General features: G+C 35.9%; 1 protein-coding gene across 1 annotated transcript in view; it reads right to left on the bottom strand.

Moving 5' to 3' along the window:
• The window catches only part of CFAP47 (cilia and flagella associated protein 47), a 307875-nt gene that overhangs the window by 91674 nt on the left and 199427 nt on the right, over positions 1-16774 (bottom strand). The window contains 1 exon segment of the mRNA XM_051614860.1: positions 10845-10942. Within this exon segment, the coding sequence (XP_051470820.1) occupies positions 10845-10942 (98 nt within the window).

Genomic DNA, 16774 nt, shown 5'->3' with positions numbered 1-16774 from the left:
AAAGTATGTGTACTTGCTCCCAAGTTTGACAGGCTATTGCTATAAAAGCAAATTTTCAAGTCAGATAAGTGGTAAGAAAGATATTTTGATAGTCCTGGTGAGATAATGCAACAAATATTCTTCCCTTTGTAGGTCCTTGTCCAAGTCATTCTTCTTCTAGTCTGCCAGGGAAGAAATGCCTTCTTTCTCTGTATCACACCTAATGACCATCAGGAATGTTGCTTACTCAAAGATTGAACTTGCAACAGTAGCAATATTCTTGAAAAAAGAGATATTGGCCTTCTGTCTTCCATAGACCATATTAATCAGATCTTTCAAGTTCACCATCAGTGTGTCTATATGTCAGCAGGAGAAGTTAAGCTGGAGGCTCCTTTTTTATTGTCAAGGATTAACACTGGGCCAGCAATTAAAGAATAATAGATGCTCTATATTAACCCCCCATCCCTTTCCAGAAAGGGAAATAAAAGATAATAAGGGAGAGAGACTTATGGACTGGAAACTAAACTACACAGCTTTAATGAAACAGTATTGATGAAAAAGAAGATAATTAAATATATACAAGTATGCATAAAACCAGTATTGTGCTCCCCACCTATATTGCACACATCACCACTGAGGCTGCAGGAGAGGCCCTAGAAAACTCTTGGACTCAGAAGCAGAAGGGAGCTGGATTCAGGACATACGGATTCCTGTGTGATGTACTCTAGGTGACCCTGCTCTGGCAGGGGTCGTTGGACTAGATGATCTTTCGAGGTCCCTTCCAACCCCTAGGATTCTATGATTCTATGATTCTATGATTCTATGATTCCAGATCAAAGACAGAAGAATGGACAGAGTCCTCCCAGGACCCCAGCCATGGACAAAAAGAACTTGACCCTTGTGATCTCTCAGCTTTATACTGAATATGACGTGCATGGGGTAGAATACTTCATTTGGTCAATTTTGAGTCTCCTGTCCATTTGGCTCCTCCCTGCAGGAGAGTAGCAAGTGTGACCCCTTTTCCACCTCGTTTCCAGAACATTGGAAACATTCTGGTTTGGTATAGACAGATAGAAGAAGTCATAGCAAAGATGAGTTGAATTACAAGATGCTGTATTAAGATAGTAATAAAAACCATACCTGACAAGGGGATACAGACTGACTCAAAGTCAAGGTACTATCCCAAATTCTAATCACTGAGGAACTAATAACTATGCTTATATCTTAATGAAAATTCCTTTGCATTTGAAAGCAAGGCCACCTCTGAGACCATGTAGACTGAAGCTCAATAATTCTCCCTTCTCCAGAGACCACAGGCAGTTTTTCCTTTCGAATGCAGCAGTGTGAGATAAATTATCAGTTGCAGCTACTACAATAACCTGGCTTGTCAAAGCTGAATCAGATGAGAGAACACTACCAAAAAAATAACAGTAGGTTAATCTTTTCCATTACCACTGACAATCTAGAAAAAGACATCTGCCACTGCATTGATGCAGCAAAGAGCCAAATAAATCTTCAGAGGATTTTACAGGAAAATAATTTACATCTACTTTGTCAACATTTTTGGAAAGCATGACTCAGCAACTAACAGATTACAATACAGCTCCTATTCATCATTATTTTAGGTCACTTTGCTGTACAGATGCATGTAACATATGAGGTGCCAATGACGGAAAAGACAGTTTGAATCAAATCAACAGATGTATTTACAGTTCTTGTTCAATAGGACTGTTTTGGATGACTGACACTTCAGTAAATCCAGGCTGTATTTCTCAAAAAGAGGCATTTATCTTTTTTTCAGAATGTCCTATATTCTTCACAGACTGTCACATCCACAATGCCAGAACAAAATTCTTAAGATCAGTATCACTCAATAAATCACTAAAAAGTACAACACTTCTAAGTTAGAAATGTACTTTTCTTAGATAACAAAGTCAAGAGGGCTATCAGTTGCTACTGCATTTTCAGAGTCACTTATGTCTCAGGGAAAGGAAATAAGTAATTCTTTTTCAAGCACATCATGACACAGAGATACTTGCCCAAAATCAGCTTCAGAATAGTGACAATCACCACTTGTAACCAGTCTTTTCTTTCAGGTAAATCAAGGAGATGCAAAATTTAGGACACTTTCAGTTTCCGCGTAGCTTCTGCTGTATCAGGTAGACAATTAGCAAAACCTGTCTTTTTCAGTAATTTCTCTCTGATCTAGACTAAATCTTACCCACATAAATCTTTGTGAATGTCAGCAAATCTTTGTCACTCTCTTATTTACAACAGAAGTTTCCTATTATTCCTGGACTTCGAATGTACACCGAACTACCAAGTGTAGTTCCTGAGCTAATTGTATGTACCCATATAATGCTACAACAAACAGCTGCAATTATTTTCTGCTGGTCTCATGGATCTATTTTCCAATGCTATATGAAGTTACAATAGAGATGTACATTCATAATTTCAATAGATTAGAACAGACTTTGAAGGCTTGGTGAGTGCTGATGATTTCTGCATAATCATAATGAATTCAGCACCTGAAATAACAGAATTACTTCCAGGAACTTATTCTAATAGCTTTGAACTTACTATATTAGACATTGAAACTGATATTTGCACCATGGACATACTGTCCTGCATAGAAAATTTAATGTGGTGAGGTTAGAAAGCTCACTGTGGCATGAATCCACAAACATGATAAAGACTACATCAGTGAAATGATGAGGTATCAGCTTGCTCCAAACTGATCAGGAAACAGCAGCAACCAGCACTGTCCTTTTTCCAGTGCTTCTAAGACTTTCAGAAATACTTGGTAAATATAAACTTACAACCACCTATCAGAAATTAATGCTACTACAGTAGAATAGCAGTAATGAGCAATTATTACAATACTTCCATCAACTTTAATACTCCTGCTACACATGTGGAAGCAAATATCCTACTATGTGGCTCAATTGCCAGTTCATGCTGATATAAGCTAACTAAAAGTAGTTCTTTACTTTTTAGAACGAGCAACTAACCCGGATAATATTTCATTTCATTCAATTTTTATGACCATACTAATGACATAATTTACATCCCAGCTCCACCACTTACCATCAAGTTACTCAATCAGTAGAGATAACATGCTAATTAATTTGACAGATTGAGATCTGGCATCTATTGTAACTCTCTTATTCTCTAGATCTAATAAGAGATTTTTAAGGAAGCAAATTTCTTTGCAGTTTAATAGACCGATACCATAATTATTACTGGCACAAAATATATAGTGATACAGACAGTTCTAGAACAAAACTGAAATTATTAGGGTTGTACTGAGAATAACTTTTTCTCCTGAATTTTCCAAGAGGAGAAAATTACAAATAAGTTCATATTGACAGGTAAAATACCGTGGATACAAACCTTGCTCTTCCAAACCCTAGAAACTTTTTTTTTAATCCAGCTTTTATTTTCGTGTATCTCTACAGTCTCAGGAGTCAGAGAGTATCTGTATTATAATACAAAGAGACTTTCTTAAATGTTCATAGCTTTTCTGAAAACAGAAATATAAAAAAATGTGTAATAATACTCTCTATAAGCTATCTAGTTTTATGCCTTGGTATGACTTAAAATATCAGATAAACCTTCAGAAGAAAACATTCTCATTGTTTGTTGCTACTTCAAGTAAAGTTAACTTTTAAGCCCTTGAAGACTGCGCACAAATTACTGTCTTACGTACAACAAAAACAGGCGGCGTTTATTCTGTCTTCTATATGTGACATACCTGAGGTACCTGTATTAGCAATCTGTCCCACACATTCCCATCATATTTATTCTTAAAAAGTAATGCAAGTTCACTGTAACACAAGCAATGTTTATTAATAATACTAACATCAAAATATATAGTATTATTATCTGATATCTGTTACTAGAAACTCTGAAAGTGCTAAAATTAGAGTACAATGAACCAAGGCCCACCCTTGCACTTCTCCCGGTCTCTCTATGCAGTCTGACTATTTATCCTGTCACCCAGAAAGTAGTCTCTCCCCATGTACAGAGTGCATGAGGAAAATGTGGAAGAAAGTGTTTCTTACAGAACCATGTACATATGAGTAAGAAAATAAAGATCTTTAAATACTGATCTTTTCCTATTCCTGTGTGTTTACTTTTGAGTACCTAGGAGATCATCATGTGAGGGAAAGGACTGCTATTACCATCACCTTAACTCTCTCTCTCTCTCTCTCTATATATATATATATATATGTGTATATAAAAGCATATCCATGTATCTGGACATGGGACATTATTTCATCCTATACCTTTTATAGAATAAAAGGTATCCTCCTGAGGTTTCAGTATTAAAACTTGGAAAAATACCAATGGAATGTTTCTCAATTGTTATATTCAGTAACCATCTGCTGTGTATGGAACACAGCCAAAAATGAGGAAGTTTGAAGGTTGGAAAGAGCTGGAACTAGTAATGGAAACACCCTGCCTATTCTTAGATCTGCATGTAAACATCTTGATAAGAGTGGAGACTGTAACAGTGACCTTTAAAAATCACCAATGAAGAGCGCAGAAGCACTGCATTAGTGGCATGGATCTGGTGGATATTACAAACAGCAACAGTGGCACAAGTTTCCACTCAGCAGCTTTTGTGGAAGTGGGGACAGGCAGCTTATGCTTCAGAGCTACATTGCTGAATTTTGAGTCACTAGCACTCAGAAACTAGAGAGAGAGAGAGAAAGAGAAAAAATTGGCAGAGAATAAAAAAAAAAATATTGTCTCTGCACTTACGTGGAAACGAAACTCAACCCCTTCCAGGCATTTGGTTTTATTAAAGCAGAAACTAATAATTCACTGTTCAAAACAGACCTACCCCTCTGGCTTACCTCCTGCTGTGCAGAGCCTGCTTGGAACTTACATATTAGGTACTTGCTCTCAGGACAGCCAATACTGTTTTTCAAATTTATGTATGGATTAGAAAGTCTCTTGACCCAGTGAACCAGCAAAATAAACTTAGTATTTTCTCCATTAAATAGACAACTGCTAAAGAGTAAGTGGGGGTGTTGGTTGATAAGAGGCTCAACATGAGCCAGCAATGTGCTTTTGCGGCCCAGAAAGCCAGCTGTGTCCTGGGCTGCATCAAAAGAAGCCTGGCCAGCAGGTCAAGGGAGGTGATTTTCCCCCTCTACTCCACTCTTGTGAGACCATGGAGTACTGTGACCAGTTCTGGGGCCCCCAACAATAGAAGAACATGGATCTGCTAGAGCAAGTCCAAAGAGGGGCCATGAAGATGATTAGCATGCTGGAGCACCTCTGCTATGAAGACAGACTGAGAGAGCTGAACAAGGCTCTGGGGAGACCTTAGAGTGGCCTTCCAGTACTGAAGGGGGCCTACAGAAAAGCTAGGGGGGAAGACTTTTTCCAAGGGTTTGTAGTGATAGGACAAGGCGTAATGGCTTTAAGCTGAAAGAGGGTGGATTTATATTAGACATTAGGAAGAAATTAATTACTGTGAGGTGGTGAGACACTGGAACATGTAGCTCAGGGAAGCTGTGGAAGCTCCCTCCCTGGTAGTGTTCAAAGGCAGGCTGGATGGGGCTTTGAGCAAACTGGTCTAGAAGTATGTGTCCTGGCCCATGCAGGGGGGTTGAAACTAGATGATCTTTAAGGTCCCTTCCAACCCAAACCATGCTATGATTTATGAAGTGCGCTCAAAGCAGTAACTGCCAGGTTTTTAGACATTTTACACAAAAACTTAAGAATTGGCTTACTTTTTTACCTCTACCTACAAACTAAATAAATGCATTAGAATATTTGCAAGGCAAAGTAACTGTTACAGCCCATTTTTCTAAACAATCTGAGGTAATTAACATGAATTTATCAACCTAAATTCAGCCTCTGTACTACTGTTCCACCTTGGGAGATCCACAGTAAATACCAAAGTAAAATAGAGTAACAAAACAAAACAAATTAAAATTGAAAATTTTTACATTGTTGTCATAGAATCACAGGAGTTTTTTTGAGTTGGAAGGGACCTTAAAGATCATCTAGTCCCAACTCCCCTGCATGGGCAGGGACACCTCCCACTAGAACAGGCTGCTCAGAGCCCCATCCAACCTGCCCTTGATGCAGGGCTGGAGCCCCCACAACATCTCTGGGCAGCCTGTTCCAGTGTCTCACCACCCTTACACTGAAGGATCTCTAACCTAAATCTCTATTCTTTCAGCTTAAAACCATTATCCCTCGTCCTCTCACTGCAAGCCCCTGTAAAAAGACCCTCCCCAGCTTTCCTGTAGGCCCCCTTCAGGTACTGGAAGGCCACTATGAGGTCCTCCCGGAGCCTTCTCTTCTCGAGGCTGAACAACCCCAGCTCCCTCAGCCTGTTCTCATAAGAGAGGTGCTCCAGCCCTCAGATCATTTTCGTGGCCCTTCTGTGGACACGTTCCAACAGGTCCACATCAATGTCCACATCAAACAACAGTGGCTGCAGATACTTAAGATTCGTAGATATTTTGTTACACCCAAAAGAGATTAATTTCCTGTGCTTCAGGACTGTGTGATATAAATGGAAGCACAGTATGTGGGCACGATCAGGAGAGAAACACGAAAACATGCTGTTGCTGTGAACTGAAGGCTAACAGATGCAGCTTTTCTTGTGGGTTCCCTTAGAGTAACTAAACAAAAGAAGTAGAGGTACCAGGGAAGAGGCATGATCTAAAGAAATTAACATATCTTTTGTTCAATCTCTTATTGTTGCGGCTCTCTGTAAAACAGTTATGGAATTAAAGTAACATATCACGCAGATGGCTTCTACCGTCCCCAAAGCATGATTTCCAAGTGTTAAAGTTCTGCCATGATTTTTGAGAGGAACCATTCTCTGGGCCACTACGTTCCATGAGAATAAAAGCCATCAATGAATTGGCAAGGATGTTACTTCTGATATACATTTTACATGTCCATTATGAAGGAAAATAATTTCTGGAGCTGGCTGAGAGGAGTTTGAGGAGTAGACCCAGCAGCAGGAGTAGTAAGAATCCCATGTTGCTATCCATCCTTGCTTTTCAGCCTACCGTCTAAAGAAGAGAGTAGGATTTTGGGAAAGGACAAGCACGTCCAAAGGATGGCTCCTCTTCTCTTCATATAGTAGGCCAAATTGTACTAAGGTCAATCCAGTTCCAAACTGAGCTCTTGCTGACCTGCTTTCTAACTTGCATTTCCAGATCTAGCAGATGACAACAGCATGCTGCTTCTCACTTTCTCTAGGAGTTGTAGAAGAACTGAGCTACTGACAAGTGAACAGCATTCTCGTAATCAACAGAAATGTTAGTTCCACATGCCAAGTCACAAAATCTGTTTGCAATTATATATAAGAAAAAGATGCAAACTGATGTTTAGAAGCCGTCATGAATTTGAAAGGCTGTCAGCTACTGCCTGATTTAGCCTGTACTATCTAAAAGTTACTAGCAAACTCACAGAGCTATTGAAATACACTTTAGAAGTATTTTTTTAAGTAAAAAGACACATTTGAAAGTACACTTCTGCATCTTGTACAATATCTGCTGTTGCAGGGGTTTTTTTCTGTGCCTTTGAGATTAAACTCCATAGGCTGATCTGGACAAGTCAAAATAAAACAAAAATACATTAATGTTTCCATGAAAGAAGGAAGAAATTCCTGGGCAGACAATGATTGCAGATGGTACTTCTCCTTTTTTCCCTGAACTAGCTTTTAGCTGTTCTCTTTTAAAAGTTGACAATCTTTGTCAGGGTGAAATGAAACCTGAAATTTGCACATGGAGAGGGAAGCCAAAGCTGGAAAGTCTCCAACGTCAACCTCCCTTACATCATTCAGAATAAAGCAGGACTTAGAAAGATTTTTCAGAACAACAGAATAGATAACAAGGCCTCGCAAATCCAAAATCTCCTTATGGGAATTACTTCCAGCACAGTGCTATTGAAATGTTTATGCAAGCAGCACAATTGATGGGGTTTTTAATGACTATGGGGAAATGTTCTCTATAGGCCAGCATTGCCTGCTGCTGGAACCAGTTCTTCAGCTGGACTGAAAGGCAAAGGACACTGGCAAAAGATTGCTTAGAGTTTAGACTGATTGCTTTCATTATGACGTCTGGCAAAAAAACAGAGTTTGAAGCTGGGCAGTGGCTGATGAAGTTGTAAGGTAAGGTTGGAGGTGTCCATTATAAGCAGTGTTAGGACTGACTGGGTTATTTCAGTATTAATAATAGTTGATACTATCCCTTCTCTGAAAAATCAGCTGATCATCTAAGCCCTTGAAATTTTTTCCCTATTTACTACACATTAACAACCAAGACAGGCAGGAATCCTTCACAGCTGGAACGTATCCTTAAAACTTTTCCAGGCTTCACCCATTGATCTAATTTCTCTCAATATGCATGGAGCTTAGAAAATAACCTGCATTTGGGTAAGAAAAATCTCTCATATTTAAGTGTTTTACAATCAGGGCTTCATGATTCAATATTCATTGCAATACTGCCTAACAGCAATTGTTTTGAGTAAGACATCTTGCTTGATTCTTGAAAGTGGTACAAATAATGAAGTCTTCCTAATACCACTTCTAAGATTTCATTCAAATGGTTGGTAGGGGCAACTAGTGGCATCAAGGAAGTTTGTAATAGATGGAGTTTTATATAAGGAGCTGCTGTGTTATGAGTCTCTGTTAAAGGTCAATGGCATTTAGCAACACTTGTTACTTTTCCCCTAATACTTTAAAATGTCATCAGTGGAAATCTGATTTTTTTTTATATTGCATTGGATTTTTTAAAGTAGTAAAATTTCTAGTTTTAAGATACTGCTAAACTACCTCCTCATTATTTTGACTCATATCAGTTGATAAGAAACTGAAAAGGTTAACTGGTAGAGATAAGTTTTGAAAAGTTGGTTTTGATAACCACACTTTGAAATGCATCAGTTAGCAGTTAGAGGACAAGCACTGCTAAAATCCAAATTATTTTCTTCTTTTCAATGTTTGATAATTATTCCTTTTTTTTTTTTTTAAATAAATACTTTTGGAGAAATATTACAATAGTAAAATATGAAGGTCCAAGTATGAAGATGACTAGCTTATCATACTCTTCATCATGGAAGAGAGATAATTCAGAATGGATATTTAGAAGTCCACAAAATTATGAGTAGTTTGGACACACTGGATAGGGTTTAACTGTACACTGACTCCTGTAATGTAAGAACTGGAGGCATCAAACTACAATAAAGAACACAGCTGAAATAAAGGTGATGGTTCCTAAACCATGGCCAGTAAACATTTCATATTCAAAGGAGATTATGAATATGCAATGTATACATGAGTTTAAAGAGAGGCCTAGTAGCTCAGCAAAAAGCCTGAAAAAGCCTGAAAAAAACCTTAAACACTGTTAAAGTACCATACTGTATGTACATTTCACTTTGACATTTCTGGGTGGTTCTTCATCTTCCTCTGAAGTAATAATCACCAATCAGGCCAAGAATTTCAGCGCCCCATACTTTGTAAAAGTATGTCAGATTTTCCTGTAAGTGTTTTTTTACAAGTTTTCATACTGAATTAGATTAAAAATTAAAGGCAAAGTTAAAATGCACCTTGAGAATTTACTACCCAATTGGAGTCAATAAACCACTTTATCTTTTCCTTTTACCATTTTAACAGTGCTTTCTGATCAGAAAATTATGCAAAACAATGCATGTTCCTGTAGGACAAAAACCTACACTATTATTTAAAAGGTCTCAAATCACAGACTCTTTCAGTCTAGCCTTTGTGTTTTTTACGAGCACCAGACATCTCCCCACCTTCATGTTCACTCAACACCATGATTTTTAAAACATCATTATCTGTTTCTCAGACTTACAGAAGTTCAAAATCAGGATACTTCACTTCAAAGAAAGAAAATCAAACCAGAAGTGATATATAAACAATGACTTTTTATATCTTTTGAGAAATGCTTACTGGTTTGGATTTCCCCCCCTACATAAACACATATAAAATCCACAGAGGAGACTCTTCTCTCTTCCTGGCACCTTTTATGGAAGATTTAGTCCCCTAGTATTTGTATCACATATTTTTATTTGCAAAAAATTTCCTGCAGTAAAATACTGAACCGGTCACTTTTATTCATAGAATCTGTTACCAGCATCCATTCTTAAAAGTCGGTATCTCTTAGCTGCTTACAATTCATGCAGAACATAGGATGTCCAGATGATAAAGCAAATATCCATTCAGAGAAGATAAGAAAAATATTACCTTGGAAAATAAAAACCTTACAAATGATAATTCAAAGATAAATACAATTACTAATCTTTGCAGAATAAATCCGGTATCAATTAAGCAAATATACTAAGCAGTTATTTTATCTTCACATACTTAACTGATTCAAACCTTACAACTTCTTTAATATAATGTAATCATTAACCTAAAATGACTAGCATAATTTAATTATATTTTGAGAATGAAAGTATATATTTATCCAGTAATACAAATATGATTAAATACATTCCAATTATTAATGACATCTAAAGGAGGGTGCCAAAAGACACTTATTCTGTTGTGGTCTGTACAGAAACTGCATTAAGTTTTTATATAATTCAACCTAATCTGAGATCAAAAATAAAAAACCAACATCAGCAGAATAGAAATGTAATTATTCAAAGAACAGACACTTTTTTCCAAGCAGTCAGTTTTAGCTCATATCACAGAGTTTAAATGAAGTCTTAGTAAGTATAGATTTTTATGATTTGAAGAGTGATTGTGTGTGGTAGGTTAATAAAATTGATGAATCCTCTGTGATAGCAGCCAGACCAACAATTAAAATTACATATTTCTTCTAATGCAGTAGAATAAAATTAAACATTCAGAGTAATCTTACCAGAGCTCTGCATTTCACATCTATCTTTCTTTCTGGTGCTGCAGGTATGCTGTTAATCTTCAAGGAGAACCACACTTTGCATTTTGAAGAACTCTCTCCTATGTTAAACAGAACAAAAGGCCTTACAAATCATCTCATGAGAAGATGAATCCTAACAGCATTAAAATCAATGAGAAATTTGGACTTTTTAGTCCAAATGTCAGACATTTCTTATATTGAGACAAAGCAAATCATGAACTGATTTCATTGCTGTCAACAAACTGCATTATCTAATCCTTTCTTGTCTGGATTCAAAATAGTAACAAAATCAATATAAACACAAATTGAATGGAACTAGAACTTTGGCAAATTTGTTTCCTAGACTATGACATTGTTTTGGAATTTTAAATGTTATTGACTCATAACCATTTTTTTCAACAATGTTAAAAAATAATTCAAATTATTTTTTATTTAAAAACACATTCACTTTAGATTCAAAACTACAACTTATTCATTAGACAGATCAGAATTTTCAGCTACAAAGAATCCATCCTCAAATATTTGTTTGAACATATATTGATTTATAATGCAATGCAAATTTCATCAGGTTTTGGGACAGGATGTCCTGAGTTACTGTGATAACAAACAAGTTGCCATTATAAAGATTTAGAATGCTCAAAGATGGTAAATACTTGCATCAGAACATTTGCATATCAGTATTATCCTGTTAGATCAGACTAATTATCTATCTAGTCCCAAGCCCTGTTATCAATGACAAGTAAAAGTTCAGCCAGAAAAAAACATGCAATGAGTTCTTGTAGACCCACATTTAATTACATGATAAACTGGTGAGAAATCCAGAATAATTTATTCCCTTCAGTATTTTGTCTTATCTAGTCCAAAACAAAGAAATGGGATATTCTAATGATATGTACAAAATCTTGAATGCATCAGAACTCCCTTTGAATTCTGGAGATCATTTATGAAACCACAGGAGATTATTCCAAACATGTGCATGGTCATGAACTTATGAGGACAGATTTTAAATTCTGCTGATGCTGATGATTATAAAACGCTTTAACAACTGGAATTTGCATTAATTTTATTATTAAGGCCAAAAACATGGAAGTGTTTACTACCAGTAACCATGGCAAGCATAGGCAAGCAGATCCTTGAACTGGAGGTAGTCCATATCAGACCAACAATATTTTTATAATTTTCTATAATATTAATAATATAACATTATATCAAGCAAAGTTAAATCAAAATTAGTTGAACTAGTATTTTTGTTCAGTTACATAGAATTGTTGTTGTGCAATGTTAGTCAAGTAATCTGTGTTTTGCTAAGGCATATGTTCCAGCCAGACTTTCAGGCTTGATTTGAAGATATGCACTTAGCAATTAGTTCTGGTGGCTAATTACTGACATTGGAAGATATTTAAATATTAGTCTAATTTCTTATTTCCATTAGATGTGCTTCAACATCCAGCCAAAAGATCTTGGAATTACTTTCTCTGACAGATTTAAAAGATCCAGCATTAAGTATCAAGCATTTTCCTGTATTTTCAAGATAGTCACAAACATTAATGAAATAGTCTCTTCAATCTCATTCAGATAGGTGAAAGAGATTGAGCCCAAAGTCTCTCATCATAAGGTCTGATCTCCACAATGTAAATATTTCATGTGGTAAATTTTTTGCAAGTATAAATGGCTGTTCAGCACCTTTTAAAAGTGCATACACAAGAACTGCTTGCAGTATTCCTGTATGTCAGTGTATTATATGAAATGAAAATAGCCCTCATCCTCCTCCTCACACTTCGCTGAAATATACACTAGAGAGCTAAATTAGCAGTTCTGTTTTACCACAACATTAGTCTTGGGAGCTCCTACTGGTTTTGTTTTCTGCTGTGACCCCAGGTCTTATCAGACCACTGCTTTCCTTCTTGCAGTTCCTCATTCTCCATATGTGATTTTATTTCTAAACTCTACTCCAAACAAAACTGTATCTGACTGGCTTTAATTATATTATTTTCTTTAAATCTTCACTGACTACATCCTTTCTTAACTTACTCATCTTTTGTTCAGGCTAATCTGATATGCATACAATTTACTGGGTTTCAACACCAGCAAAACATTAGTTTCCCGGTCTCTCGAATAGCCTCAGTATCTTAAGATCTATAAAAATTAACATCACTGAAACATCTTCTGAAAGTCCATTAAAGTAGTCACCTGGGCAAGAGAGTCTCTGCCCAACGATTCAAAAGGAACTCATGAAAGGGTGGTGGCACAAACTGGCATGTGACCCACTGCTTAAGTCAACTCCACTATAAAGAAATGAAAAGGCAGAGAATGTGCTGCCAGTTTTCAGACAGGTCTCTAGGATAAGATATTTCAGATGTAAGTTTGTTTATATATTCTGAAAAAAAAATATTAGGAATCACAATAAGAGAGAAAAGTCACAACACAAAAAAACTATTTGAAATTTCTGACAAAGTCAGCAGCTGTTTGAATCAGGGTGCAGTGGTTCCCATGGCACCCAGTACACAGTTTTCCAAAAATCTATTTCAAAGAACCCTTTCCAAAGGTTCTGAGGAAATCGAGAGATGGGACATTAGAAGATGGGATTGAAATACAGAAACCAAGGAACAGGAAGAAGTGGCTAGCTCTCACAGTGAAGAGAGATATAAAAAGAAGTAAAAAGGCTTGCTTTTGATATGAAAAGTCATTAACCACTTATTCTCCTTAGGACAGATACTTAAAGTATCATATTCTTACTGTGACAAACTGATCAAGTGGAAGCGTATCTCCAGCGTGCTAGGAGCACTTTTACTTTTTCCCTAAGTTCTGTGGAACTGCTTTTTCAGCTATCATTATAATGTTATGCCTTCCAGCAATTAATACATCTATACTGCTATCGAAGTATTTTTCCATATAGACTTACGGCCTCCTTTGTTGATCACAGATTTCGCCTCTGAACTCTTAATATTCTTGAATCACTTTTCTGTACTTCATAATTAAAGTATGGTAGAAGTTATAATCTACTTGCCTTTTCTCTTCTTGCTTTTATATATAAATTCATTGATTCTGTTCACATAAATTGCCTATAAATACTATAATTCCTGACACGTCTTAAAAGCAAAGCTTTCAAGTCAAGTTGCTCTCTTTTTAGTTTTGATCTCAAGTATTTTGAGCTATTAAATCCTTTCTTTTTCTTTTTTTTCTTTTCTTTTTTTTTTTTAAGGAACTCTTAATTTCTTTTTATACCTGTTATGCATTTGAATGTTTACATTAATTTCTCTTTAAATTTTCCTCAATTTTGGAAATTCAAGTGTTGTTTTCTGAAGAACCTAAATAAACAATACAGCCCACAGACTATCTTTCTGGAAAACAGCAATCATGTTTCATAGTGAACATCTTGTATGCATTTTTAAATGATGTCACATATATTTAGATACTTTAGATCATAATATTATTTGTATTAATAGGCATTTCCCTAAAAAAGGGGAACATGTAAGAGTTCTCAGTCCAGAATGTGCTGTTCTTAGAACTCTATGAACAACACAAAACAGAGAATACTCTTGCAAACACAATTATAAATTCATGCTAACCTATACATGGACTTTTCTAAGATTGTATTGACACATTTAATGCATTTGAAGTCACTTCTTAGGGCCTGAGCACCGTACTTTGATGTGTTGTGAGACAGACCCAGTTTGACTTTAGGCTTATACCTCTTTATCATCTCATTCCAGGGCTTCAATGACAAATAAAAATCCTTAGCCTGTTTTATGCAACGAATGGGTCATGATCTTGTCAGATCTCATAAAACAAACAGAACAAAGTTTAGTCAGTACTTCAGAGGGAAATCCCCACTAAAAAGGAGTGAGCACAAATCTTCTGAACATAAGAATCTACTTAAATATCTAATCTTCACTGTCTTCTCTTTCAGTCTCTCCCTTGGTCAGTAGATTTTCACCCTTGCTAGTTAGGGTCAAGCATCTGTCATTACTGGTTAAGGCAAGCTGCCACGTGTTACCTACTGCAAATTCAATCAGCATCACTATGAAAGACCTTACTTATTTTTAGTTTTTTAGAACTTTCCCTGATTACTTTATCCATCTTTTTTTCTGTACGTGGAAGTACTGGAAACACAGAAAGCTGTGTACTTTCTATTACATGTAGTTGCCCTGAATTTGAGGGGAGAAAAAAACCAAAACAAACTAAAGCCCAGACATAATTCTGTATTCATTTCTTAATAACAAGTAAATTTCTTCAGCTAATATGTATCTACAGTAACTGCACTTGTGAATATAAATTTCTGTATTTAAAACACAGGACTACTAAGCTATTATTTACATTAAAATTAAACTTGAGCTTTCAATAAACTTTTCAGGTTAAAATTTTCACAGGTGTTCTACTAGTCTCATTTCACCTTATATATTATACCAAAATGATCAGGTTTCTTCCCTTTCTTGAAGACCCTTTAGTAATTCAGTCAGTCTGGTGTCTTGTCCTACTTCTTGTTCCTCCTGTGCATGATTTAATTGTATTGTGCAATTTTTAAATAGTTATACATTTCTGCGTAAAAAAATCAGTGTTATAAGCCATACACCTTTAATCTTATACTTTGTATCATGCTTTTCTCTACTCACTTGAATGAGAATACATGGCTACCACATCAGCCACAAACTGAAAATTCTGTTCTGTCCCCTTCCCTTGTCCTTTCTTTAAAATTACTTCTCACACTGTGTCTGCTACACCTGCCATTAAATGTGCTGTCAAGCATCAGTGGTTATATATTGGCTTAAAAATAGAAAAGATTCTTCTCTCCTGATTGGTATACAGCTGCCTATCATTCAGCTGAATTACACTTCAATGATGATGAAGGAATATTTGGCTTGGTCTCCTGAAAACTGTAGAGTTCTAGGGTGTTTGGAGGGGGCGGGGTGGTGTGGGTGAAGGTGGATATGGACAAGATGGGTAAATTGGAATTGTACTGCTAAACAAAATCAATTTTTTTTAAATGCTTTTTCATAATTTTACAGACTTGGGCATCAAAAATATGATTATTTAAACAAAAAACTGAATTAAAGTGATATTTCAAATTCAATGTGCATTCTTTCCACAGTTTTTGCAGAGCTAAAATAGCAATAAAAATAAACGAATAGATTTAACTCCAGCTTTAAAGAAAACATCAACAACACCCTTAGATGTATCTTTAAGGGTATGTTTTTTAGCAATATCAGGCAAAATAATAACACAGCTTGATTTCTTGGTTTTGCAAAAAACTTTGCAGGCTTATAGCTATATAAATTCTCTTGGAATAGGTATTCTTAATGCTGTTCTCATAGTATATGATTGGACTTTACAGAATTTGAAACATAAATAGACCTTTTGTCTGTTTCCCTACAATATCTAAATACGTAACATACATCAAATGGAAGAGCTCACTACTGATAGCTCAGAATAAATAAAAACTTGGACTTTATTCTGCTCACATGCAATCACATCATCCGTGAACAACCAGCCCCCTGTAGAGCCACCTCTTAAGGATAAAAGCTGTTGTTCATGAAAAAATGATCAGCTAATATGTGTACCTCATATTTATTTAGTTTTTCCTTTTTGATTTAGAACAAGTAATTATTTGGAGTGGACTAGCTATTAAGCACATGTGATTATTTACATTCCTTATTTTTCAAATTTCACTGGCCTTAGCAATTTAAGAATTATACTAAAAAGACCTAACATTTATTCCGTAAGCTGTTCCTGAAAATTTAAGTTTCTCTACAATGTTCAATTCACAGATTTTTTCTCCTGCAATTTTAAAAAAAAATTTAACATGTTACTTCAGACTCACTTACCATAAACCACAAAGTTTATTCCAGATACAAAACTAGTTAGAATAATTTTTCCAAAGACATATAAACCTTTTGCAGTAAGGCTTTGGATAC

The sequence above is a fragment of the Apus apus genome, chromosome 1 (assembly GCF_020740795.1).
Source record: "Apus apus isolate bApuApu2 chromosome 1, bApuApu2.pri.cur, whole genome shotgun sequence".
Lineage (NCBI taxonomy): Eukaryota > Metazoa > Chordata > Aves > Apodiformes > Apodidae > Apus > Apus apus.
Note: the sequence above shows the minus strand (reverse complement) of the source record. Positions and strands in the feature narration are given on the sequence as shown.